A 26,516-nucleotide genomic window follows, 5' to 3' on the forward strand; every position below is an offset into this window, starting at 1 on the left:
TCTATTTCATGCTGTCCTCAGAAATGTCAAGGTCCCTCTCAGTAGTGAACACTGAAGCAAAGTATTCATTAAGGGCCTCCCCTACTACCTCCGACTACGGGTGCATGTTCCCTCCACTATCCTTGATCGTCCCTACCCTCACTCTGGCCATCCCCTTGTTTCTCATATAAGTGTGGAATGTCTTAAGGTTTTCCTTAATTCTACTCGTTAAAGCTTTCTCATGTCCCCTTCTTGCTCTCCTAAGTCCACTCTTCAATTCCTTCCTGACTACCTTGTAATCTCTAAAGCCTTGTCTGATCCGTACCTCCCTAACCTCAAGTAAGCTTACTTCTTCCTCTTGACTAGATGTTCCACATCCCTTGTCACCCAAGATTCTTTCAACCTACCATCCCTTCCTTACCTCAGTGGGGCAAATCTATCCAGCACTATCAGCAGTTGCTTCCTAAACAACCTCCACATTACTGTTGTGCATCTCCCAGAGAACATTTGTTCCCAATTTAGGCACCCCAGTTCCTGCCTAATAGCATTGTAATTCCCCCTCCCCCAATTAAATATTTTCCCATACCATCTACTCCTATCCCTCTCCATGTGTATAGTAAAGGTCATGGAATTGTGATCACTATCAGCGAAATGCACTCCCACCAAGAGATCTGACACCTGCTAAGGTTCATTGCCAAGCACCAAATCCAATATGGCCTCCTCTCTAGTCGGCCTATCTGCTCCACCTTCCCACTGACCAATTACAATAACCGTCTACCTGCATCCACCTATCACCATGCTATCTACTCTTCCTCCAGCCCCACCTCCTCTCTCCGTATACTTCTGGGCTCCCTTCCACTCCCCAATCTGAATGAAGGGTTTTGGTCTGAAACATTGTTTTTCCTGCTTCTCAAATGCTGTCTGACCTGCTGCCCTCTTCCAGCTTCACATCTATTAACTTTGACTGCAGTCTTACTGTCACATTGTATGTAAAATCGATATGCCAACTTGTTTGGAAAAGAATATTTGAACTTATACAAGGCACATGATGAAGATGTAATTTTCTTGTCCGCTGTTATCATAACATCAGAAACGGTTATATAGAGACAGAATTCACCAGAAAGCCATCTAACCAGTTTCAAGTCAGCAGAGAAGCCAAGATAATAGGCACCTCAAAAGTGGGAGAACGACATTCCTCAACATGTTCCAACTTCAAGTTGACCTGAGTAACAACCTCCTAGAAATTCAAGAAAGAGAGGCCTTGCAGCATACTGAGAATTCTGTGCTTTAACATCTTGCCTTCAAGTTAAAGCTTCAATTCACCAAATAAACTAATAGCCTTGCATGAAGGAGAGTGCATCCATTTAAATCGTAACATATTATTTTCCTTCACATGTATCTAAGAGAGAGTGAACTAAGTGAAACATAGTTTCATAACTTTGGGTCAGAGGAATCTCCTTTAACTTAAAATTCTCCAAAATGGGCTGTTGGAAATAGTTTTATTTGGGGCATTCACTGTAAAAGTATAAAGTGCACATCCCTCATATAAAAAAAGACACATACCACTGGAAATATGAAAACATGTAAATTTTGCACAATATTTTATGTCATAGGATATTACTTGCAAGTAATTCGACATAAAAGCAGAGAAGACAACATAATAAATGCACTGATAATACAAGCAAATTATGGATGCACAGAATGTGCCATTGAATACAATTTTTGGGCAACGTAAAATTTGAGATCAAAGTAACCATATCCCACAAAACTGTGCCATAAAGGTTAGGAATGATTTTTTATGACAATAATTATAAACTCGTGTCAGGGATAAAGTCAGGAATGATTCCTACCTGTTTTTTTCGGTAATCTTCTCCAGTTTTTGGTTTAATATCTGACACTCTGCCTTCAATTTGTTTATGAGTGTATTCTGGGAACTAAGTAATACCTCCAGTTCATTAACTAGAATAAAAACAGAAGAGTTTGTATTACATTAGTCTACTAAACAGAGATTAGACTTTGAGATTATAGTCTTTCCATCTGAATTTCACCTCCCATTTCTCAATCTTTCTATATCTTGAGGATATAGCAACTTAAAGTAAAATTTTGGGCAGCACGGTGGCACAGTGGTTAGCACTGCTGCCTCACAGCGCCAGAGATCCGGGTTCAATTCCCGCCTCAGGCGACTCTCTGTGTGGAGTTTGCATGTTCTCCCCGTGTCTGTGTGGGTTTTCTCCGGGTGCTCCGGTTTCCTCCCACACTCCAAAGATGTGCAGGTCAGGTGAATTGGCCATGCTAAATTGCCCGTAGTGTTAGGTAAGACGTAGATGTAGGGGTATGGGTGGGTTGCGCTTCGGCGGGTGCGGTGTGGACTTGTTGGGCCGAAGGGCCTGTTTCCACACTGTAAGTAATCTAATCTAATCTAAAATGAAATGAATGTGTTACAGATGATGGCCTGTGTTTTTCAACTGTCAAATCATTGGTAATTCATTAATTTTGGAATTATGACCTGGCTTCTAAAATACTAAACTAACTGCAATGCTTTTAGTCTATTCAAGTTTTAAAAGAATTAATATTAACATGACATTCCCAATCATTCCTAAATTCAAAAATAATGGACTGAGTAGCATGGATTTTGTAGCTGCTCCTATGATTGCAAGCTTATTTCTCAATTTACTTCTAGATTTCTTACAATTATTGCATTTCAGTCATATAAGATTTTCATTTTAATTCATTTTTGATTATTTTATAGTCAAAAACAAAAAAGGCACATGATTTATTTTCAAACACAGTTGTGTTAACAGAATTTCTGGAAAGGTCTAGACATATCTTACTTCTAGATTTCTTACAGTTATTACATTTCTGAGTCTTCTTATGGACCAGACCTCCTCAAAATATAACAAGAAGGTAACCTAGACTCTAACTTATTCTTATTGCAAAGGTAAATGTGAGGTTCTATGTTCCAGATGCAATTCCATTGGTCAAACTACTCAACATTAAGCAAAATATACTTTATTCAAACACAATAGTTAAAATACAACAAAAGAAAGAGGAACTTAGAATAACATAACTCTGTTGGAAAAGTTAACAGAATAATTGATATTTCACTACTAAACAGAAACTGTTCCAATATTGTAATACCTCATAAACACACCGTTCACCAAGGCAAATTCAGAAAACACAATTGTGTCCAGTGAAACTCCAGCAGCCCAGGAGGAAAAATATCCAGAGAGACAGTGCAGCAGTCGGGAGAGATTCACTGCCTTCCAACTCTGTTGAGACCCCAGCAACAACTGCTGAATTCTCAAACTAAAATTCCTGGTTCTGTGGGTGGGAGCTTGACCACACCAATTTACTCTGCTTAAATTGTTCCAACTCTAAAAAGAAAACAAGGTTTCACACGTTTTTTTTAAATATATGGACTGTTGGGCACCTGTCTCCCAATCTCTTTCTAAAAGAAACCAGGAAAAAACACACTTCAACATCAGCACACTTTATGTGAATATTTTTATTGTGGCAAACTTAGATAATGAGTTCTGATTCAAGGTTCATCTGAAACATTAACTTGGGGTAGAATTTTCCTATCCCTTCAGGATAGTGTGTGTAATAGTGACAAAGGTGGAAAATACAGTGTGAATGAAAAAATTCACTCTCAATGTCAAGAAAAGAAGCCGCCCCATGCCTAAAATGACAACTTCGGAACCTCACGTTTGAGTAGAGATGCCTTTATTTCCAGGCACTTGCTTTTCATTAAAACACAAATTGTCTTATTTATGTGACACTTCCTATTACCCTCTCATGTTGAGTGAAAATAATGCACGGTATATTGATAGTTGTAGTTGCCAAGCCTTGGTGAGATGCGTATGCACTGTGTTATGGACCAGACCAAGCCCCTCAAAATATATGAAGAAGATAGCCTAACCTCTAACTTTTTCTTATTTTAACAGCAAATGCCAGACATTGCATACCAGGTCTTGAAGCATAACACACTTCGTTCTTTTACTATATTTAAAGTATAACAAAAGAAAGAAGAAATAGAAAAACTTAACTCTACTGGAAAACTTAACAAAATAATAGGTTATTTAACTACTAAACACTAACTGTTCCAATATAGTAATACCCCATAAACACCCCTTTGGAAAAGGCAGATTCAATAAAATAGGTCGTCCCACATGCAATTCTCCAGTTCAGGAAGAAAAACATCAAGAGAATAACGCAGAGAGACAAAAGCAGGGAGAGAAGTACTGCAGCTTCCAAACCCAGCTTCAAGATTCCAGCAACTACTATTGAGAAACTAAAACTAAAAATCCTGGCTCTGGGGAGCTTGACCCCACCTATTTAGGCTGCTTCTACCGTTATAATTTTTTTTATTGGTTTCAAATATGCACTTGGTGCCTCTAACTTAAAAACTCTCTTTAAAAAGAAACAGGACAAAATACACCTCTTAAAGCCATAGTATTGTAACAAGTAGCAGAATTAGAATAAGTGCTCGGCCTGCGAGTATAAAATAGCAGAGAGAAGGTGGTGGCATCTGTGCTTGCAGAGTGCAAAAGATCATTGTTCTTTCAACACAATAGGCATCCCTTTTCACCCAAGACACAGCACTGACTTAGGCATCAATCTATGTCCAGATTACTTGTGTCTGGTGGCGTGGCCTCCTCTAGTCATCCACTGAGTAAAGGAATGCCCTCCTCTTCACCAAACCATCCACCAACACCTCCAGGTGCCTGTCCACAAAGCGAGGAGCTAGCTTGACTTTCTTCTGGGTCATGTCTTTCGTGACAATGGCTGAGCACCACAGTGAGAATGGGTTCCTAGGTCGCAGCATCTGAAATGATGTTGCAGCAATGCTTTAAATATGGTGCCAAAGTGTGTACATCAGTGGCAAGCAGTTCCACCTATCTAACCACATGATTTCTCAAAGGCATCTAAGAATTCAATTGCATAATTATTGAGGTGAAGAGCTGAAGATTCCCCAGGCCATGGTGGACCAGACACTATAAATTTCACTCACCAAAACATTTTCACTGCAATTAGGAAAATTTCACTCTTGTTTTGTATCTCCTCAAATACTGCCTGAACCACTGAGCATTCTTGACAATTTCTGTTTTCTATTCAGTTTTCCGGCATCTCCATTATTTTGTTTTTGTAACTTACAGATATTTCAAGTACATAGGTAAAATCATTTGGGAACTCTACTTTAGAATTGGCATCTAACATTTATGTCAATCTTGAGATTCCAACTTCTTACCATTAGCTTCACCTCACATTGTTTAACATGAGAGTGAATATAAAATTTTCCTTTGTTCGTGTATACTTGCAAAACTTTGCTACTTTTGAGATCTGTGTTGCCATTTAAACTTATTTTAAAGGGTTGCTATCCCACAGCATATTTACATGACAGGATCTTAGAGACCAGTAACTTTTAAAAAGAGATTTGAATTTCCAGCTATTAACTGAAAACAATACACTATAAGATTACATGTTTTAAACAAAAAAACCTTTATTGTACAAGACTAAACCAAGCAATCAGAAGTACCTTACATTATATTTTATAAACACATATTTTACACACAAATACCTTGACATGAGTCTCCCTGCTTTATTTTTATTACCGCCCAAGTGTTCTATATTTTAGACAATTTTGAAAATTCTTTCACTTTTCTTGACACAAAACCAATGCATGCTACCACTCTCAGGAATTCACTTTGAATCTCCTCAATGTTCACACTATTCACTGAACTGTCAGATTTCTTAAGGTCCTTGCACAAACAACTGGTTAGGCAAACCTCCTAAACCTCATGATTGTGGTCGGCACAACTCAAGCATGGGCCCTATTTCGTTTTTTTGCTTTGTAGCTCTGAAACCATCCATATTTTCTAATCGCCATTTGATACTGGTCTACAGTTCATAGTACATTCTCTCTTATTTCAAAACTGCATCCAGTTTAACTGCCTGTTTCTGTGGGACATCAAACAGAAATTCAAATAAAAACCCTCCAGGTTGCTTATCCAGAAACCCAAGACGAAGATTTAGACTAATTACCTCCAATTCCTAAGTCTTCCCTCTGTTCTAGGATGCCATACGACTAGTTTTAATCTCTTATTGTCCCAGGTATGGATATCCCAGGCTGGACTTTACACCCATCCCTCATAGGCATGTTTTCAGCAGGTGGCTGGGTGGGGTACACATAATATAGGTAGGTATCGAGTCTACCACCTTCTTGTCCTCCAAGTTCGCCCCCATAATACAGCAGCTAGGCAGGCAATGATATCAATAGCCCAACCATCATATTTAATAATTAAGGGTTAATAGAGCTTGTAACAAGGCCAAATGACCCAAATAATATGCTACCCACATATAATACTGGCATGGTGAGTGCTCTTGTTGGGTACTGGCAGTGTCTCTACATTTGGACCAGGACTGGGTTCAAGACCCACTTGCCCAGAGATGTGTCATTACGGGTGGCATGGTGGCTCAGTGGTTGGCACTGTTGCCTCACAGCGCTGGGGACCCAGGTTCAATTCTTGGGCGATTTTGTGCGTGGAGTTTGCACCATCTCCCTGTGTTTGTGTGGATTTTCTGGTTTCCTTTCACAGTTCAAAGATGTGCAGGTTAGGTGGATTGGCCATGCTAAATTGTCCAGAGTGTCCAGGGATCTGCAGGCTAGGTGGATTAGGCATGTGAAATGTAGGGTTACAGGGATAGGGTAGTGATTGGCTCTGGGTGGGTTGCACCTCAGTGGGTCAGTGTGGACTTGATGGGCCAAATGGTCTGCTTCTACTTAGTAGGGATTCAGTGGACAGGTTGATTAGGACAGTGGACATGAAAATATATAATACTAGCATGAGCAGAATGGTAGCCCTTTTCTTCCCACGTTTTAAACAGTCCAAAAGGAAGGGGAGATGCTTTAACATATTTGGAGATTCCACCTCCCCCCCCCCCCACGTTCCTTCCTAAGAAAACAGCGCACGCCCTTTCCCTAAACTGGTCTAACCTTTTCTACCCAATACCCACAACTTACTTTACTCTGGCAATCCACTGGGCCTTCTTCATTCTACTTCCACTAGCCCTGGCAACACCCACTAATAAGCCAATACTGCTGACCAATCAGAGCAGCTAGAAGCTGAAAGGTGGAAAGCCCACTTGCTACCACTTTATCTTGCACACCCAACATAAAATGGCTGCAGGGTGGGCTTCTTATCAGCTGAGTGTGACTTTCTTTCTGGGAGGTGGCAATGAGCAGCCCACTCCCTTAATTCTGCACTCCATCTCTACCAAAAGACTCAGAAAGAGATCATTCATTGATCAGTGTTGAACCACTTCCAACTCTGACCTTACTAAATAAACATGGGCCATCCCTTGCATTGCAATTACTTTAGGTCTGTTTATCAGCGTCTTCATTTATTTTATATTTCATAAACTAAATTCTTGAATTAATAAAGTGTCTTTTAATACTAAAACATATGAGTCACAAAATTAGACATTTCACAACAACATTGAGTGTGGAAGGTAGGAAGATTGTTTAATGAAACATAATTTGAATAGCTTGTGAATTTCACTCCAAAATTCAGTGCATTAATTGCAGAGCAGCCTAAAATTTTGTTTAAGATTTAGATTTCACACTGCAGACTTTCAGAAAGAATTTACTTTTCCCATATTATCTCTAGGGTCAGGTCTTTATCAGAGCACATCAGTTCTGTTCCCCTACTTTCCCATGGTATGCACTACCATCTTTTAAATATTTTAAAACTGATGTTGACTGCACCCTGACCATGAAGCTGCCAGTTACTTTTCTTCTTCTGCATAAGTTAATTGTTTAAATCTTAGAGTTTTCTCATTTTAGAATAAGTTATTTTCTACGTCCCAATCATATAAAACAAAATGTTGTTTTCCATCACATAAGCTAAAAGCAAATCCTGCAAGCTACAGTAGCCATGACACTGCTCACTCAGAATTGGATTGAGATTAATAACAGCATTGTTCCAAAATGCCATGTATTTTGAGTGAGTAGATCACTATGATATTGTAAAAATGAAATGGTTGAGAGATTAATTGAGTCTGGATTAGAGTAGTGCTGGAAAAGCACAGCAGGTCAGGCAGCATTCAAGGTGCTGGAAAATCGACGTTTTGGGCAAAAGCCCTGAGAGATTAGTTGAGCAAATCTTAAATTGCAACTAAGCATCTACAGAATCTGATGGAATTCTGAGATTTTCACAAGATTCTGACACTAATGAGGTCACATAAATTCCTGGTCCCGCTTGCATTACAGCCTCTGCCGACAATCTCTTTCTTCCACTTAAGCTGGGCTGCTTCGCTTCTACACCTTTCTTTCCAGTTGGGCTGGCCTGAGTTTTCCATTCCCTGTTCACTCTACTCCTGCTCAAGTCTTGGTTGTACTGCCTCCCCTCCCCTGTACTATAGATTCCAGAAAGGCAATCAGCTTTTAAATAAGTAGAACACACCTAATGTCTGCTGTGGTCCTGATTCTAAGTCTGGAGCTGATTTATTAACTACTAACCTTTGTTCCTGAAATTCTAGTCTTACGAATCCTCATTAGATGATTCTAGATAAAATTAAAATTCAATTACTGTTGAGAGTTTCTTTTTATGCCAAAGATCAATTGGGGCTGGATTTTCCTGATGGCTTCAGGATCCTGGCATCACACTCAAATGGGTATCTCAGACCTGAATTGTTGTGGGGACTATGTTGCCCATCACCCGGAGGATCAAATTGAAAATCCCACTTTGCCTCTGAAATTATGCCTTAATACAGAACTTGCCAAATTGTATGTCATGACTATCCCTGCCTCCCCAGGCCTTGGACTAATTTCTGGTAGCTGTGAGGCCCCCTTAATTCTCTTCACTTTTTCTATTGGTGCATGTAGCGTAACAGACAGTTCTTTGGAGACAGATTGCTCCTACAAAAAAAATCTGTGGAAAGGCAATTGCTAGTTTGCTTTTTATAAAAAAGAAAAACCTGCAGTTTAAACAGTTCCCATCATGCTGAATTTCCCCCACCATCACTGCCACTCTCCACCGACCCTGGGATATTATGAAGTTGCAGCACTAAGGTGCAGTCACACTGGGAAAAGTTTAAGAATCGACTAAGAGGATTTTTAACTTAATTGGATACCTGCATCAACCTCCCTTCCACCTCCTCATCCCTACCAATGTCACTTCCTGGAAAATGGCCCACAATCAGGATCAAGCCTGAAGAGAGGCTCATGGCTGGCAGTGTGAAATTCCCAGCCTGCCCATCGTCATCTTAGAGGTTAAATTCAGCCCCACACATTGTTTCATTGCCTTATAGCCAATCTTATTTTGACTGCGTCAACATAAATAAGATGCTTTCCTTTCCAAGATATGTCAAAACATAAATCTTCTGGGTTATCATTGCTGTACCTGCTCAGGCCTATGACTAAATATTAACAGTAACTCAGGTGCCAAACCTCCCATCGCCTTCTTGATTGGGTTCCTAACTCACAGTATCTTTCTATCCAACCATGATGCAGCACCTTCTGCACTAGCTGGGTCCAGATTTCACTGCCTAACAGAAGAGAGACAGAAAGAATAAACAGACCCAGCTCCGGTTGTCTCCATAACCCAAGGACAATCAGCATCATCCTCAGGCCCAAGCCTGAAGCTGCATCTGCTTTTTTCCCATGGAGCTAGAGTTTTAATGAACATCCCATCCATAATCATGGTAAAAATCTAGCATGTGAGGGTAAGTGACACACCTGAAGCTTTTGCATCCAAATGTGTCACGTGGATGATCTGTCTCAGCCTCCTCGTGACATCCCTGCCATCATAAATGTCAACCTTCAACTTACTCAGTACATGCAAGATTGGCTTGGAGTGACATAGCCACAGAAGGTGAGCTGGTCTCCAACTTTTAAACTGTAAAATACAGTTGAATGAAGCAGCCCACATACCATTCAGGCTTGGTCTGATAAACAACAAATAACATTCACAAAAGTGCCAGGCAATGATCTTCTTCATTAACATCACTGAGTTCCCTCCTTTCAACATCCTGTGGGCACTGACTATAAACGTAACTGACCCAGCCATATAAATGCTGTGACTAAAAAAAAGCATGTCAGTGGCAGCAAGTAACACACTTTCTGACCTCACCTACAGGACAGAGGTCAAGAATGTGACTGAATTGTCTCCAATAACCTGGATAAGTGAAACTCCAACAACACTCAGAAGGCTTAAGAAATCCAGAACAAGGCAGCCTACTTGATTTGGACCCCATCCACCTTGGACGTTCACTTTCTCTACCAGCGTAGCACACTGGCTGCAGTGTGTACTATCCCAAAGATGTATTGCAACAATGTTTGACACACCTTCCAAATTTGCAATCTCTTCTACTATAGGAACAATGGCAGCAGCACAACAGCAGGAACACAAACATAACTGCCTGACTTGTCTTGTAACAGGTAGTAAGGCAGCCAACACAAGGAAAAACCTACTTGATCTCATCCTCACCAATCTACCAAGTCACCCCAACATGTGTTTAATCATTCATGAAACAAAATAATGGAATGTTCTGCCTAATGGCATGGTGGGACCACCTACAGCACGTGGACAGCATCAATTCAAGAAGGCAGCTCACCAGCAACTTCTCAAGGGCAACTAGGGATGAGCAAAAAATGCTGGCCCAGCCAACATGAACAAATTTAATGAATGCATCCCATGAATGAATTTTTTTGAAAAATTCAAGAAAGCAGCTTACTACCAGCTTTTCAAGGGCCAATTAGAATGGAAATAAATCTTGCTCATGTCATCGATGCTCACTTCCTCAGGATGATCTCAGCCCTTTCACAGCCCACTTGCACATCTACATTCACCAGGTTAGCAACTGATTGTACATGCATCCATGCATGCACCATCACTATATTTGCCAATGCTACAGAACACATCATACAACTGGCTTAAGCTAATTAGTATTCACTCAGTAGATGTGCATTTAATGGTCCAAGAACGTAGCTGCACTTTCAATGGAAATACTCGTGTACTTATATGGCTGAGTTACAGTGGTACTCATGTCATGAACAGCCTTCTTCATTTTCTGTGCAAGTCTGTAAAGCCTCAGGCAAATCTGCCTTTGCTATTCCACAGCAAATCAAATTGTGAGTGATCCCCGGGTTTCTATTTCTGACCAGGTAAATATGATTGGAGCGTTCAAGATGGGAACTGTTCTATCTCCATCACATGATCCATGTGACAGTAGTTCCAAAGTCTTAGGTTTCATTGAGGTGCATATATCTGCACAGGCGGAAGGAAATGGGGACATTAAAGATTGTGAGAGGAACTATGCTCTTGATGGCATTCAGATTAAAGGGAGGACTGACAAGACTGGAGTGAGAGCTTTGGGATACCATAGGAAGGGGAGAGATGGCGTCTTGAACCTCAGGGAAAGGGACATGTGAAACATTTGGGGAAGCAAATTATGGGCTTGGAAGCACAGTGCCCAGACTTGCAGCTTTGACACATTAGAATTAACTTTGGTAACACAAGGTAGAAAAACAGCCATATCCTGGAGTGGGGCTGTGGGCATTACAGCCTGACAATCCCAGATACAGTTGAAAGTTGAATATTTGGGTGGTTTAGATGGAACAATTAACAAGTGGCATGATCTAGCATAACTGGAAATATTGGTCTGTCATACTTTAGCACATGATAGAGGTGTGAATCTGAGGCTTTGAAATTTCTTAAATAGTGGCAATGACATTTTAGCAAGGACCCTCTTTTCTGCAGTCAGCTAATAGAGTTGAGGTCTATCAACAGTGGATAGTGTGAATTCAAAGGTTGGCAGTGCGGCAAGTGAAAAGGCTGTCTCCTGACAGCATTGAGGAGATCAGAGCTGTGGAAGCACATGGAGCAGGAAGGCCCGAATACTTTAGGGATGAGAATTATGGGGTTTATTATGCGGAGGTGGGGAGATTGTGTGTTGCTTGTTGCCCATTTTATAGTCTCCTGACTGAACATTATCCCTACTTCCACTTTATGGATCACGGGCTTAAGTTGGCAGAGTGGATGTTGCAAATAAGTAAAGTTATAATGCATGAACTTCAATCTCTATTTGCTAGTCTTCTCTGTTAATTAAATATGTACTGCCAAATAAAAAAGTCAGAACATGAAAACACCTGACTTTATGCATTTATTGCAACTACATGAGTGAGATTTTGCCAGACACAGGAATGGCAGTTCCCTTATAATTATCATAGGCTTCAAGCTGAGATAGAGAACACTCAAACAGTCAGGAAATATTAGTAGGGAAGCCGAGGTAAAGGCATACCTTTGGAAGCCTAATTGTGGATGCATAATAAACGGTGACAGGCCCATTCAGGAACAAGGCAATAGAGCAGCGCCTACAGAAAATAAGTAGATTATTGGCAAGATTTTTTTTTAGTCATTTCTTTGAGGGTTTGGTTTGTATACTTATGCAACTAATTTAATTTTTAAACATTTAGAATTTTTCTTCCCTCTCCTAAAAAACATTCCACAATTATATAAGATTCATTGAGGACAAGGGTGAACATCTTGTCGCTCTGGTGTCATAAATGGTTCTCTAAATGCAAACAACCGTTTGAGATTTTGGAGATTTGTAGTTCAGGTCACGGATCAGGTTGCAATTTTGCTCGCTGACCTGGTGGGTTTGTTCTCAGCTGTTTCATCACTATGTAAGGTAACATCATCAGTGAGCCTCTGGTGAAGCGTTGGTGTTCAGTTCTGCATGCTATTTATGTAATTGGTTTGTTGTGGTAGGTGATATCATTTTCAGTTCTGTTTCTGATATGAACAACGAGCAAACTTACAACCTGATCCATAACCTGAGCTACAAATCTTCTCCAAACTCTCAAATACCTACAGGTGCAAACATGGTCACATTAGCCTGAAGATAGGAAACCATCACCATCCAACTGAGAGCCACATACCAGCAACTGCACTTCCTACACGAATGTCTCAGGAAACAGGTATTACCACGATGTGTCAAATATAAATCACCTCTCAACACCCCACAAGCCAGGAGAACAGCAGAACACAACAGTCACAGAATGCTATAAGAAGTGATAAACAATGCCCACAACTGACTCCACAAACACGAACAAGAAATTTTGTGCCAAACAATGCTGTACACTAACGTGACTGACCATGATTGGACAAGTATGCTAGGGTGAACCATCAACATTAAACAACAGCAGACCAAGACAAAGAAAAGACTAGCCCGACAAGAAAAAACAGTCCAAGCTCTCACACAGCAATGATTTGGACAATTCAGTGACTTGGATAAAGAACCTGTCTGACCAACACTCACAGACATGGATAAAGCAGTCCTAGTATGAGGGAGGAACTTCAACCACAGATTTTCTAGCAGCACTGGAAAGCACCCTGAAAGGCAACGGACTTACAGAAGAAGCCCAGCTGGCCATCAGATGGACAGTAGCACCAATACTAAGCAGGAAGAAAGAAGGGAACACCCTCAACACATTGGAAAGGAAAACCCTGGAAGGACTCAGCAAAGAAAGAAATACTGTAATCCTACTCGCAGACAAAGGGCACATGACTGTCATCCTGAACAGAACTCAATACATTGAAAAATACTACTAACCGAATCCAACACCTACCAACAAGTGGTGTTGGATCTGATTCACAGCTAGAAAACAGCATTACAGCATTCCCTGAATAAAATACACAAGACAGGTGAAATTAACAAGACAGACAAGAAGGATCCAACACACCCGTTTCTACGGATTACCAAAGGTACATATGCAAGGGGTCCCCCTCAGACCCAAGTCTCACTTCCTGGCACACCGACATATAGGCTGTAACACAACTGGTAGAAGGAACTGTAACACAACTGGTAGAAGACTCAACCCACTCAATCCACTCGACCAGGAATTCATTAACATCATCAAAGACACCAAGGTAGAATATGACGAGGTCATGGTTTCCTTTCAACCTATCAGCATGCTGAATTTATCTGGCAAAGTAATTCACATCAATAACCATCACCCTAGCCAAAGAAACACTGGCCTCATTGCTAGATGAACCAAGGATTCAAAAGCTGACAGCATCAACTCCATCAGCAAGGACAGTATCCTCGAACTATTAGACCTGTACCTCACAACCCACTCCACCTTCAACGACAAGATCTACAAACAAATCAATGGGATGTCTTTGGGATCACCAATGTCAGGACTTATAGCAGAAGTTAGAGCAAACAGCTCTTCCCACAATCCAGCAAGCTTTGGGTCCACTATGTGGATGACACCTTTATCATCACAAAACACAACAAACTAGAAGAAACCCACAAGAATATAAACAACATCCTTACCGGTATGAAATTCATTAACGAAGAAGAGAACAATAACTGATTCCCCGTCTAAGGTGTCACAGTAGAACGAAAAGCCAATGGAGAGCTGCAGACCAGTGTTTACAGGAAAGCCAAACACACTGACCAGATACTCAACTATAGGCACAACCATCCAAACACCCACAAATGGAACTGCATCAGGACATTATTTAAACAGACCAAAACATACTTTAGCACCCAGGAACTACGTGAAGCCGAGGAAAAACACCTACACAATATAATCAGGAACAAGGATTACATTCTGCTGATTCCTGCACAACAGACCTAAACAAGAAGACACAACACACACACAGATTTTAGCCAGCCTACCATACATCAAAGACATTTCAGTGATGACAACTAGACTACTCCAATGCCTTGGTATCATGGTGGCCCACAAACCTACCACCACACTGAAACAGCTCCTGATGAATTTAAAGGACCTGATACCCACAGTGAGCAGAAAAAACACCAAATACAAGACTGTTTCATGCAGAAGTCGGTGCATGTATGAAATAAGCTGTCAGAGGAAGTGGTGAAGGCTGGTACAATTACAACATCTAAACAGCATCTGGACTGGTACATGAATAGGAAGGGTTTAGAGGGATATAGGCCAAATGTTGGTAAATCAGACTAGATTAATTTAGGATATCTGTTTGGCACTGGTGAATTGGACCAAACGGTCTGTTTCTATGCTGTACAACTCTATGTTGATAAGTGTCAATAAGACATATGTTATTAATGGGAGTAGGGATTTAAACTCGATGGTCTGTACACATGATGGTTCCTTGACATTTCTTGCATGTTAAATGGGTGCCTGAATCTCCAGTATATCAGTCATAAGTTATGAAATCAACATCAGTTAGAAACTCGACAAGCTACACAATGGTATGAGAAAAGCCATCAAAGGCCATATGTATATGCAAATAAGGGCTGAACATTTGTCTGTGTCATGAGCTGGTTGCCTTAAATGCACCCAATGTTCGGCTGACTGCCATCAGAAAAACCTAAATCTCTGTGCAACCTTTAGAGGGACAATTGAAGTCTGATGTCAACAACTTAAAAAAATCTTGAACTTGAAACATTATGTTAAAAAGATGCATAGCTGCAAGCTATCACTTACTGTCTTCAAAATCTCAACCCTGAACCAACTCTTGAGGGTCATGTGAAAATTACTTTGCCAGATAAATTCAGCATGCTGATAGGTTAAAGATGTTTGAATTAAATTAAATTAATTGCAAATTAAATGCAAAATGTTGCACACTGAGTTTCAGTAGCATTTAAATACTCACTTTTGTAACTATTTGTAACAAAGCTGCACAATTCTGGTACAGAATCAAAGGCAAAAAAAGTACTCATCAAAACCAGACTAAAACCTTATGTACTCAAAATGTATCTCTCTAGAAAACGGATAATTGGATTGCTGATCTCTGAAAAGCTGCATGTCACGGTTTAAACTGGATATAAAGATGGAACATAACTCCACAATCTAAACCAGAAGCACTAATACATCAACTAATACACTACTTATTTAAAGTGGCAACCTTCTGGTTCCAGTCTGCACATCAATCGCATCAATGTGTCCTCTCACAGTCTGCTAGTTTCTGTCAGCAACTGTTAACAATTGCTTTAAAAAAAGAGCCAGGCAGAATGTGGGGTGAGCCAGACACAATCCACTTGGGATACGATTATCTAAAATCTCTTTGACCCTTCAGCTTTACCCATTAACAAAAAAAAACAACACACAGCACTGAAACACAGTTGCCTTTTATTTGAGCTTGGTGCTCAGGAGACAGCTAAATAGTGCACTGCAATTAGGGGCACATTAGACCTGAAATTCAGTATTTGCTGCATTCGAATAAAAATGACACAAAAGATAAAATGAGAATTCATTCCTATGTGATGGTAAGGATATTTATTCCAATGCATAATGTTGATGCCCTAGAGAGCATTTACTGTGTACCCTTATTAAATGGTTATACATGAAGCCCATTTAGAATTGCTAACCCATACACTTGCACAATAAACACATTCCCATCATCTGTACAACCTAAAGAAATGTTAGACTGCTCTCAATGTGGTTAAGGTAATGAATGTGATTACTGTAAATGCCTATAATTATATTATCTCCCTTTCACTGCAAATACTGTTTATTCCATTTCAAATTCTCTTAAAACTCCCTCAAATGCGCACTTGATCATGCCCAAAATTTCTTGCTTTGTGTGGTCACCAATTCCCGACCTTCTAACATCACTCCCCTTGCAAAGTACTTAGATTCAGACCTTATGAAAAGCAGAGCCAAGTAAATGCAAGTTACTGTTGTGATTGAACAAATTGTGCTCACCTTGCAACTTCCAAGTCAAATTTCAATAGGTATAATTATTATAAAAATATATTTAAAAATGAATTTTTACATTTGAATGATAAGCTGAAAAACTGAAATGTCAGGTCAACTATAAAATATTCAGAAACTCAGGAACCATTTCAAAAACAAACCACGAGAGACAACCTCATAATAATTAGAACAAAGTGAGCTATACGGAGAACCTGCAGCATGTGAACTGACCAGCACATAGGGTTGTGGGCTGTATTGCATTCTTTGTAGAAAAAAAAAACTTTTGTTTCAAGGTGTCGTTAGTGTAAATATCCATTATTAGTGTATACATTCACAAATAAAAATTTACTAAAATATTTTTTACAAAACTTGAATTATTTTTATTTCTATATTTCTTCCAGTTATTTACATTAAATTATTTGTGAAGTGGATAGTTAATGCTTGCACATAATCAATCCAAATATAAAATATAGTAAGCTATAATATTTCCAGCAATATATTAAAGACAATAACAGCATGCTTCTTAAAATGGAATTTATTTGTTCGGTTTTGCTTATAAACTCAGTACTATGGTCGGTTTTGTATTGATCATTTTACTTTTAAATTATTTGCACAGTATGAAAGTAGAAATCATTTACTAAACCACTTTTAATTGTGCAGGTTACTGTAAACACAAATCACTTGAATACCTCCCATGTATTAACGTGAAGCAGCTTTCAGTTCACGAGCTGCTGCTCATCATCTTGAACCTGTCTTTGAAGATCACTACTTAAATTAATAAACAGACAATATCTGAAGCAATGGAAATTCCCATAGCTTGTTAATTTAAATTTCTACTTCTCTTCCAAATTTAAATTTTAAAATGTACATGTATTCTTGTTTCTACTAAGAGTAGCTACCCTGTATCTTTGCAGATTGTTCACAATTTGTTGTATCAGCGCGAAAATTTACAGCTTTTAAATAAAAAAATTAAGAAAATACTGTGCAAACAGATACCTAGTTCAGCGTTGTCTGAATCAAGATTGTACACCTTGTGTGCAGATCTCAAGTAAAAGAACATAATAGAGCACCTTGCAAGGCCAAGAAGCATATATTGAACAGGAAGTAAGAAACTAGGAAGGTGGAGTGGAAAGAGACCAAATAGAGCAAAAGTTCTCAGTATTGAAAAGCTAATCCTGAAATGCATTTATACACTGCTGAAAGCACTAGAATATCTCCTTTTCACAGGATTACCTTTAACACCGCACCACATGAGTGATTTCTCACTATTGCCGTTACTCTTCTCTATTTAAATTTTAGCTTTTAAGAAAAGCAGTCAAATAAAAATTAAATGGATAAGAAAAACATTTAACAAATATCTGAAAACAAAAACCTCAAGAAAATTCAAATTTTCAGCTTACTACAGGCTGAATCAGTTTCTGACAAGTGCACCTATTCAGATGCTTTATCTGGCACTTTGACATGATCCGAACCCTGCAGGATAACTAATTTAGGTCACTGACTTCTCGGTTTCTCTTTCCACAGATGTAGCCATATCTGTTTAGTATTTCTAGCATTTTTGATTTTCACTTTATTTTATAATAAAAATGTGCTTAAAGATCATGAAAGAAGAAATACAACACTTATGAATTCAGTTAGCTAAAACCTCATCTTAAATGCAGAAACTTTAATATCTGCAGATTTTATTATTTTTTTCAACATTCAGCTCTATTTTTAGGGATTTGTAATTCTTATGTGCTATTAACTCTTTGCAATAATATTCCCCAACCTTCCAATTAGGTCTCTGTTTTGCATCTTACGACAGCACATCCTTCATTGACGTTGACCTCTGACATTAATGTCATAGGTGTCAAACAGCAAGTACTGCTCACGAACAATGCCATGGGGATCAGCCAGTTTCTTAACTAACCTACACATTAGCAATTCTCCCTGTGTCATCAAAATTATTTCTGAGAAATAATAGCTTTCTATGTTATACAGAAATATATTCCAAGTGTGATTCTTGACTTTAGGCACTGCAATTAATTGCCAAATTTGGAATTGTCAAAGCTTTTTTTTAAAATCACAAGGTCAGGAAGATGATCAAGCTGTAAAGGCAATGTTGGTAAAATGACATTATAAAAGATCATGTAAAGAATCTTCATGTACACAGATTAGAATTGCTCAATGTTCAGTAACCTTGGCAACGATGAAATGGTGTGAAGGAATAAATCACTTATTATATGCATTGTAATATGGAGTGGGACTGGTGGCTAAAAGGAGAGGAAGGCTAAATTTATTAGAACCACTTTTAGGTAGTACAATATAATATAAACTAAAATCACAACTCATTACTGCAATTTCCCAGAAACAGCCACGTTATAAAAAGAGCTAATTTCTGAACAGAATCTAAGTGGTAACAAATCACTTGTGACAATTATTTCTATCTAAAAAATTAAAAATCATATAACACCAGGTTACAGTCCAACAGGTTTATTTGGAGGCACTAGCTTTCGGAGCACTGCTGCTTCATCAAGTGGTTGTGATCAGGACCATAAGACACAGAATTCATAGCAAAAGGGTTACAGTGTCATGCAGCTGAAATGATAAATCTAGATTAAGTGTTTTATCTTTTAGAATGGGTTTACTCATTTTGGTTCTTTAATATGTAAATCCCAGAACTTCTTTTAAGTCACATTCTCAAGATAACTTCAGGTTTTCTAACTGAAAGTGCCATCTCAGCTCATACAATGCATTAAAGGTATGAGGTTAAAGTCTATCTCTGTCCCAATCTTGAGTCAGACTGGTTCTACGTCTAAAGTGGGATTTATAGAATATTACATGGATTGACTGTAGGTTATGCATTTTTTGAGCAAGCTAGAACATATCTACAAATTAATTCTGCAGATACAAATTCACTCCATAAACTTATATATGTGCGCATGCAGGAGAGACAGTGAGTGTATACATGTGAGAGATTGTGTGGTTATGTGTGTGTAAGTTTGGTAAAGTATGTGTGTGAGTGTGATAGGGTATAAGTCTGTGAGAGGGTGGTGTGCATGGGTATGAGTCGGGGGGTGGGTGTAGGATATATGAGAGAGGGTCTATGTGAGTGCGTGAGTATGTAAGAGAAAGACAGACAGAGAGAGAGTGTGTGTGTAAGAGAGAGATAGAGAGAGATTGTGATATGAACCCAAGGTCCCAGTTGAGGCCATCCCCATGGGTACCAAACTTGGCTATCAGCCTCTGCTTGGCCACTTTGTGTTGTTACTTGTCTTGAAGTCCACCTTGGAGGATGGTCACCCGAAGGTCTGTGGCTGAATGTCCCACACCGCTGAAGTGTTCTCCGACTGGGAAGGAACACCCCGATTGTTGTGTGCTGTCCATTCATCTGTTGCCGTAGCGTCTACTCGGTCTCGCCAATGTACCATGCCTCAGGGCAACCTTGCCTGCAGCGTATGAAATAGACAACATTGGCCAAGTCACATGAGTACCTGCCATTTACACGGTCAGTGATGTCCCCACTTGTAATGGTGGTACCCGTGTCGACACTCTAACACGTCTTGGAGGAGTTGCCGTGACAGGATTGTACAGTGTGGTTGATGTTGTCCTGGGGCATGGTACATTGGCGAGACTAAGCAGATGCTATGACAATGGATGAATGGACACCGCACAACAATCTCCAGGTGGGGTGTTTCCTCCTAGTCGGGGAACACTTCTGCAGTCCGGGACATTCAGCAGCAGACCTTCGGGTGACCATCCTCCAAGGCGGAATTCAAGACAGGCAACAATGCAAAATGGCCGGGCAGAGGCTGAGAGCCATGTTCAGTACCCATGAGGATGGCCTCAACCTGGACTTTGGGTTCATGTCACACTATAGGCGACCCCACTGCACTATACACTCTCCCACAAACACACTTACATACTCACACATTGATGCACACCCTCTCTCATACACAAGCTGTCTCTCACACACACACACATACAACCTCCCACACTCACACCCATGCACGCACCCTCTCACAGGCTTATACCCCATCACACTCACACACATACTATACCAAGCTTACACACATGCAAACACACACTCTCTCACATGCACCTGTACTGACATGCACACACACACACATGCGCACACTCACTCTGTCTCTCCTGCATGCGCACACACATAAGTCTATGGAGTGAATTTGTATCTACAGAATTATATTTGCAGATATGTTCTATTTTGCTCAAAAAATGCATAACCTACAGTCAATCCATGTAATATTCTATAAATCCCACTTTAGAAACAGAACCAGTCTGACTCAAGATTGGGATACAGATAGACTTTAATCTCATATCTTTAATGAATGCACTGTATGAGCTGAGATGGAACCTTTTGTTAGAAAACCTGAAGTTATCTTGAGAACGTGACTTAAAAGAAGTTCTGGGATTTACATATTAAAGAACCAAAATGAGCAAACCCATTCTAACAGATGAAAGACTTAATCTAAGTTTATCATTTCGGCTGCATGGCACTATAATCTTTTGCTATAAATTCTGTGTCTTATGATCCTGCTCCACAATCACCTGATAAAAGAGCAGCACTCTGAAAGCTGGTGCCTCCAAATAAACCTGCTGGACTGTAACCTGATGTTGTATGATTTTTAACTTTGTCCACCCCAGTCCAACATTGGCTCCTCCAAACCACATGTAAAAAGTGTTATGTTTGGTTTACCTCTATTATAACCAAAGAAAGCCAGCTGTTTTCTGTTGTTTTTTTTCCAACTTTGACAACTAATCAAGCTAATGTCTACCTCGAAGAAAAGGGCCAATGCACGGAAACACCACCATCTTCAAATTCCCGTCCAAGCCACACACCATCCTGACTTGGATTGATATTGCTGCTCTTTCACTGTCATTGGATCAAAAATCTAGAAATCCCAACTAAACAGCACTGTGGTTGCATCTACACAAGCTGTACTGCATCATTTCAAGAAAGCGCTCAGCCATACCTTCTCGAAGGCAATCAGGAATAGGCAACAACTGGTGTTGGCAGAGATGCTTACATCCCAGGAACAAGTGTAAAAACAAATCTTCACTCCAAGTAGTTATCAATCTAGACAGATTGCCTAAGGGTGAACCTACAGAGACTATCTTTTGATAGGGAGTACTAGCAGTTGAGATGCTTGTAATACACAGGAGCGAAGTTTCACAATGTACTTTTGGCATTGATGATTTGACTATTCAATTTAAAGGCATTTGAAATTAGAAGTGAAATTTCATTCCTTGGAATGTAGTTTCAGTAACATTACCTCACTAGGAACAGTTATTTGTGTTTTATTTTACTCATATATTTCAAAGCCAGCTCAATAAACATATCAAAAAACCATTGTATAGATTGTAGATGAAAAGATATGATACTTTGAATATATGAATTCTGGAATTATATAAGTTGAGAGGTAATGCACCTTCTTTAACAAGTAATTAGAAATAACAGATAAACCTGTGGATGTTACTATGTTGGAGCACATTCCTGAATATTCCGTAAAATCAAATGTGCATAATAACATGAGCAATTGTAAATGCTTGACCTAAACAGCCAATTATAATAAGTGAACCTCAACATTGAATGTTGGCAACTACCCATCCATGGCTAGCATTACAGTTAAACAGAATGCTACTTCCAGCTAATGTCCACGCACAAGTGCTTCCCAAAAGATAACCATCAAGAGTGAATCCTAGACTGATTTTTTTCACCACTTTTCTAATCCATGTGGTGAACCCTAAATTTACCACCACTTATACCTTTCAATCCTCTCCACTTCACATACCATGCTAATAGCAATTGTACCTGACATATTCTGTTCTGCGACGCACATTGCATACTCAGCAATGCATACAACAACTGAGCCAACAGGATGCTCTTGAAAATGTATTAAAGTTATATTTCATTCAAATGCAATGTTAAAAAATGTCATTATAATGGAAGTTGCTTACCTCAAAAAAGCCTTACCATTTCTACTATTGCAACCAAAGTCCCTTCATAAAAATAAAGACATTTAATTATCGTTATCACTAGATTTCAAAAGTCATTATTTTATTTTGGTGTAGACACTTCCATTTTACTCAGAATAAATTCTTCCCTTTCTATTTTGTGTCACCAAAAGTCCACAAGTTCAGAACTTCTTGCTTATCAGTACAAAGAAAAACCAAAACCAGCAAGATTGGAAGCTATCGATTAGGACTGCATATGAGATCACTGTTAGGAAAAGAAAATCACCAAATGAGTCTACTCTAACTCACAACTGAGCACTGATCAATTTTATCTCCATGTCCATACTCACAAGACGGTGTACATTTTAAAAATATTTTTATTGGCGTTATCTTGATTAACATGAAGTTGTATTTATTAAATTTCCCTTCAGTAGTTCAGCATAATTATAATGTGACATTATGAAATCCAAAGGAAGCATTACATTTTCAGTCAGTGCGCCAGCTTGTCAATACTATAGTTACCCTTCAGAGAAACATAATGAAAACAGCTTTATGCACAATGTGCAAATGATGACTAAAATAACATTTAGAGATGGGAAAAATAAAGCTTCAGGGATGCAGTTTGGCAGGTTACTGTACATTTTTAAAACTTGCATTTATTTTACTTAATGGAATTGATAAAGTAGGTAATGACTAAAACCTAAAGAACAACTCCAATTCAGAAATCAATTCCAAGTCGTCAACCTGTTAAGAATAGTTATTCCAAATTTATGTGGCAATAGCAAGATGGTATTCAAACAGAGTTTCAAACATAAGCCCTGCAGCATTTCCCGCTGAGCTTCTGATGCGATTTTCCTTATGTAACATGTGTGCCTTAAAATCAAGCCAAGAGAAGCCCCTTGTTCTTCACTTTATGCTGGCAACACTCTGCTTTAAGTTTCTTAACACAGGTAAATAAACTCATAATCCAGATGGTGCAACAGATGTGAGAGCAGCACTGTGAAATCAACAGACAGTGGGCAATGGTTTTCATTTCCCTTTTAAACGCTAACTGATATGTAATTCGGGATCTCCGGTGAAGTTAGCATCTGCTCCCTTTGGCCAGCCAAAGGTTACAGGTGTTCCTGATGTCATTTCACAGTGAGGTGTGGGCCTGGCCTGCAAGAGAGGTGTCCTGGCTCTAATCTATGCCTACCACCTACCAGTTTTATCATGCTGGGCCTCCATTTGCTGTATCTTTTCTGTTAGTTCTTGCTCACGTTGTTGGGATTGAAAGACCAGGGCCTTGACATCATCACTGTGACTGCGGAGTAAACTGTCCTTTTCCATCCTGAAAGAGGCAACAAGGTCAAAAATATAGGGCAGCTAGAAAACTGTTTTTAAACAGTAACACCTTCAAATTGTAAAAATAACGTATTTTTGCAATAATCACTGCTTAAATATTATCTACATTTAAATCTGTAAAAACAATTGTGTGATTATAAACACTAAGCAATGAATTTAATTTATTTCAAAAAGGAGACAGCATGTTCTGACACAAGATGCTTGTATTTTGTGTTTAATTTAGGAATCGTGGTTGACACTTAATATAATCCGATAAGGTTTTTATGCAGAAGTTATTAAATGTTCCAGTTAAAATACAAATTGTGTTGGTTACTGAGGACAGCTGCAATAAACCATAGCCCTAAGGATTGTTTGTAGAAGAGATTAACAGAGTATTATTAAGTGTCAGGCATGGCTCAGCAGTAGCATTCTCGCCTCCGGCCCAAGAAAATTGTGAATTCAATCCTTACTTTAAAGAACATGATCTAGGTTATGCTTCAGTGTATTACTAGTTATAAGTATAGTTATGTTTGCATTCTTTCAGATGAGATCTTAAACGGAGGCCTTCTCTGGCCTCTCAGATAGATATGAAAGATCCCACGAAACTTTTCAAGGAAGAGCACGGGAGTTCTCCCCAGTGGCTTTACCAATATTTATTTTTCAATGATCATCACTTAAACAAATTAAATGGTCTTTATTACCTCCTATGGAACCTTGCTGCCCATAAGTCTGGCTGCCATGTTTGAGGTCATTATATAACCCAAACGAAAGTTTGATTTCTTATTGTTAATTTTTTATCCCTGTCTAGACTTCTGTGAGCATTAATTCCCCAACTAAGATAGGCTACCGTAAGAATTAATTCTCCATTATTTCTCATTCCTGCAGAATTAGTGTCTTTATTCTGCTTGATAGGAATAAATTTAAATATTCAGTGCACGTAATCCTTTACTCAATTTTTCAAACTACAGTACCGGGCTCCATAAAATCAGTTTGCTTTTTATTGTTTTATTTTTGCTTTGTTCACTTATTAGTTTTAAAATGACCATTGTTACATAGTAAGTTGTTTTTGACAAAGGTTTGCTGCAGCGCTAACATTAACATCCTCATAGTTACACAATCTGAATGCAGATTTTCAGTACCAAGAGAAGTAACTTGAGTCAGGAGATTTACCAACTTGCCAGAACTTTCTCCAGTACAAAGAATGCCGGATCATGTGATTTTTGCTTCAGGAAGGTTAGCCATGTGGGTAGCTGAGACTGATGTGGACTGATCAGAAAGATGTTAATTCTCTGGGTATCTGTTTTAATTTATTTCAGGTACAGTTTGGCCCTCTGGCTCTAACCCCATTTTAGCACCCTAACCACCTTCATACTTTCTCATGCCCTCCTCTTGCCAACTCAATGCAATGTCATGACTGTTTCCTACCTCTATATTCCCTCAAATTCCTCATTATCCTAAATTATGTCTCCTACCTTTCCTCTCCCCTCATACTCTCCATGCCAACTCATACCCCTGATTCGTCCTATGACCCTCATACCTTCTTTATTAATTCAATGTCAAATCATGTGCTCCACATACTCCAAACATCCCAGACCCTGCCCGGCACCACCTTAGTTATCATTCAGTATTCATCAAGGGCAGATCTTAAGAGTCATTTGGAGACAAGAAAAAAAAATTCTAACAATTTAATATTGATCACACTCTATAATTAAAGCTTTAAGATTGCTTTGTTTTAATGATAAAATAAAACCTCTATTCAGACCCCAGATCAAATACAGCTAATCTTCTAATAATGTCTTTAAACTGTTAATCAAACTATGAACTCACAACCATCTAATTATAGCTTGTAAAACTTCTTTTTAAGTTTAAATTTGTTTAAATTCTCAGTGAAAGCTGCGGCATGTTTTTGTTTCAAGAGCAGAGGATTTACAAACTTTCAGTTCATGAGAGATATCCAGACTATTTCCACTCTAAAGAACTCCACAATAGCCAAAGAGTGATCTCTTTGAACTAAGCCCCACTGAGGTTAGGTTTCTCTCCTATGACAATCACACCCAGATACCACACCCCCCACTAGAAAAGATGGATGGGTTAGACGTTGCAGTATGTCTTTCTTATTGGGGGTTCCTTTATAAAGGTCTGGTCAGCCTCCAGACTGCAAACATCCGTGAGTGTGATAGCATTTGCCATTGATTCCCAACAGCAAATCATGATGGTTCTCCACATGGATCCTTTAAATGCCAAGGAAACTGACAGTTGAAGTGCATTACGTTGACAACTAATTCTAAAAATTCAGCTTCTATCCAATGAACATCTTCCCTACAACCTCAAACTTTTTTATCTGAAAAATGTACATTGTGCTGATCTGAAGTTCTAGTTCAAAAGTATGCATTTTTAAAAGTATATATATATATATAATATATATGTCTACAAAATGTTATATCAGATCTTGCATAGAAAGTCATCAGGCATGGCATGAATCTTAATTTTTACACTTATATTAAATAAGTCTTTGAAAATGAGTGCAAAATAATATCCTATTCAGTGCATTATTCTATTCGATGCA

At 39.0% G+C, this 26,516-nt stretch overlaps 1 protein-coding gene across 1 annotated transcript in view; it reads right to left on the minus strand.

Moving 5' to 3' along the window:
* The window catches only part of sdccag8 (SHH signaling and ciliogenesis regulator sdccag8), a 357,014-nt gene that overhangs the window by 118,044 nt on the left and 212,454 nt on the right, over positions 1-26,516 (minus strand). Inside the window, 2 exon segments of the mRNA XM_072580466.1 lie at positions 1,830-1,938; positions 23,830-23,957. Of these exon segments, the coding sequence (XP_072436567.1) occupies positions 1,830-1,938; positions 23,830-23,957 (237 nt within the window).

Source organism: Chiloscyllium punctatum, chromosome 11 (genome assembly GCF_047496795.1).
Source record: "Chiloscyllium punctatum isolate Juve2018m chromosome 11, sChiPun1.3, whole genome shotgun sequence".
NCBI lineage: Eukaryota > Metazoa > Chordata > Chondrichthyes > Orectolobiformes > Hemiscylliidae > Chiloscyllium > Chiloscyllium punctatum.